Source organism: Ochlerotatus camptorhynchus, unplaced genomic scaffold, assembly GCF_037179485.1.
Source record: "Ochlerotatus camptorhynchus isolate MF236.1 unplaced genomic scaffold, CSIRO-AGI_Acam_v1.1 ptg000485l, whole genome shotgun sequence".
Lineage (NCBI taxonomy): Eukaryota > Metazoa > Arthropoda > Insecta > Diptera > Culicidae > Ochlerotatus > Ochlerotatus camptorhynchus.
In genome coordinates this window covers 48,465-51,466 of record NW_027040970.1, presented here as the reverse complement: position 1 = coordinate 51,466, position 3,002 = coordinate 48,465, and the positions used below count along the sequence as shown (strand labels likewise).

At 41.9% G+C, this 3,002-nt stretch overlaps 1 protein-coding gene across 1 annotated transcript; it reads left to right on the top strand.

Annotated features, from left to right (window-relative positions):
• Positions 1 to 2,034: 2,034 nt before the first annotated feature.
• Positions 2,035 to 2,661, top strand: LOC135712488 (uncharacterized). Its single transcript, XM_065235431.1, has one exon. The coding sequence runs from the start codon at positions 2,035 to 2,037 to the stop codon at positions 2,659 to 2,661; it is 627 nt and encodes a 208-aa protein (XP_065091503.1).
• The last annotated feature ends 341 nt before the right edge of the window (positions 2,662 to 3,002 follow it).

Below are 3,002 nucleotides of genomic sequence, written 5' to 3'. Positions count from 1 at the left end.
ATGATATGGGTCGATATGTAGGGTTCAGGTGTGGGAGCTGCCTCCCCGGCGTTGGTAGAATTGGTACTTAGTACGGAAAACAAGATCGACGGAAGACAAATCAAGGAAAAAATAAATTAAAATTTTATAACCTTCAAACAAAACTTCTCAATTGTTCATTTAACCCTCTGTCTGTACCTTGAGGTAAATATGATTCTCTTGATTCTTTATCAACACGATTGACATTTTTGCATGTATGTATGTCTTCTTAAGATTCAATTTACTAATGCATTTTCAAAATGTTCAAAGCTTTTTTTTTTATTCGACGCATCAATTCAAATTGTAAAAAGCTCGCATCATTATATTCATTATGTTATTTTACACATCATGATGCGAGCTGTTTTTCAACCTGAAATGTTGTGGTGAAAAAAAAATGTTCTTGAAATGTTCGAAAATGTTTCAAAGTAAATTGAACCTTAACGTGGCTGTCTCTTAGTTGCTGCATATTTCGAATTTTATGTAACCTATTGAAGGATCTTCGCAATGAACTTAGCTTTATGCCAATGGCACACAAGTTGACGCTGTGTATACCGACCTAAAATCTGCACATGATCGTGTTGATCATGGGATCTTGCTTGAATGCCTTGAAAGACTCGGTGTTTCATCATCATTGACCTGCTGGTTCAAATCTTATCTAACGGATCGGAAGCTAATTGTGAAGATTGGAAATGAATCATTTGAGCCGTTCACAAAGCATGCCTCAGGGCTGTAACTTGGGTCTTTTGTAGTTTACTATATTCATCAATGAACTACCTAAGACACTGCCCTCAGGTTGCCGATTGTCCTATGCTAACGATGTCAAGATTTACATGGTGGTGAATAGTCTTCAGGACTGCTTTGCATTACAACAGTTATTCGATCTTTTCGCTGAAAGGTGTACTTCAAACATTCTTATAGTGAGCATTCACAAGTGCAACTACATATCGTTCCACAGGAAACTGACGCCAATTATATATGACTTTAACATCGCCGACCAGCCTCTTGAGCATGTTCATGAAGTACGGGATGTGGGCGTTATCCTTGACTCAGCGCTCACCTTTCGATTACATTACAATCATAATATCTCTAGAGCCAATTGGCAGCTTAGAGGCGACCCTGGCGTAGTGGGTAGCATCCATACCTCTCACGCCAAAGTCACAAGTTCAAATCTCATCTCCGGACAAGTCACAAATGACCCAAATATGTTAAAGTGACTATAATAATTAAAAAATGTGGCTTGGATATTCAAAATAACCAACGAATTCCGTGACCCACACTGATTTCGATTACTATACTGCACTCTGGTGCGATCGATCCTTGAATCCAGTAGTTTGGTGCCCGTATCAGTCAACGTGGATTGTTAGGATTGAAGAAAGTTCGTGAGATATGCCCTTCGTGACCTTCCGTGGTGAGATCCCCTTCTGCTCCCACATTACGAAGACCATTGTAGACTGCGGAGTATTGAAACTCTAGAGAAAAGAAGAAGCACTTCTCAATTAGTTTTTGTGGCTAAGATCCTGTTGAGAGATACGGATTCATCGGAGATCATCGCGCAGCTGAATATTTACGCACCGGAACGAATCCTTCGCAACCGTGATTTTTAAGATCTCGAGTCTCGCAACGCTTTGCATGGTCAGTATGATATCATCCGCTTCATGTCAGCCAGGTTCAACCAGATGTACTTGGTTCGAATTCAACGCTTCGGCTGCTACATTAAAGCGTAGACTTTCGAACGACTGCATGACAGATTGCAGTTCAGTTGATGAGGCCCCGGAGTCGGTTGTAGATATCGATCCTCATCATCCAGCTCTTGTTTTCACTGTGTATTGTTCAGCAATCTTTCCATTTGTTGATTGGTCTACTGTTTGTCGGTGTAGCAACGTAGATGATGCTGTTAGTTGCTTCAACAGTATACTGCGCGATTGCTTCACATTCTGTGTTCCGTTGTCAAGACCTCGGAGAAAACCTGCTTGGTAAAATTCTCGCTTACAGTACCTTCGACGTATTCGATCTAAGATGCTTAAACGCTTCTCGGCACGCAAAAATGGCATCACCAAACAGACGTTTGCACGAGCTAGTCGCAACTATCGGAGCTATAACCGTTACTTGTACGGCAGATACGTAAGACGTGTTCAGGACAATCTGCGAAGAAATCCTAAACAGTACTGGAATTTTGTAAACACTAAGCGAAATGAAAGCGGCCTTCCATCTACCATGCGCATGGAAGATCAATCTGCCTCCACCGCAGAAGCCAAATGCGAACTATTTGCTGCACGATTTGCGAGTGTTTTTCAGGCATCAACTGCGTCTCCATCGGATGTTGAAACTGCGACAAGGTCCCTGCTTGTGGACGCATTCGACATTGATATTTTCGATGTTAGTCAGACGATGGTGGAGAATGCACTGAAGAAGCTGAAATCATCTGTATCACCTGGACCAGACGGTATTCCTGCGTGCATATTGAAAAAATGTAGTGGCATGTTGATTACACCTCTGCAAGCTATATTCAACCTCTCTCTTCGAAGCCAGCAGTTTCCAATCGCTTGGAAGATGTCATACATTCAGCCTATCTTCAAGAAAGGCAGTAAAGTGGATGTGTCGAACTATCGTGGAATAACTTTGTTGTCTGCCGGATCCAAATGATTTGAGATAATTCTCAATGATGTTATGTTCCAGGCCTGTAAAACGTACATTTCAACATCTCAGCATGGATTTTTTCCGCAACGTTCAGTCATCACTAATCTGTGTGAATACACGTCGTTTTGCATCAGCGAAATGGAGCAACGAGGTCAAATTGACAGCATGTACACTGACATAAAGGCTGCGTTCGACTCAGTTAATCACGATATTCTGTTGGCTAAGCTGGAGCGACTAGGAGCATCTTCGAGAATTTGTGTTTGGCTGAGATCATATTTGACTGGCCGTCAATTGTTCGTGAAAATTGGATCAGCCGTGTCTGCACTTTTCATTCCTCGATGTGGGGT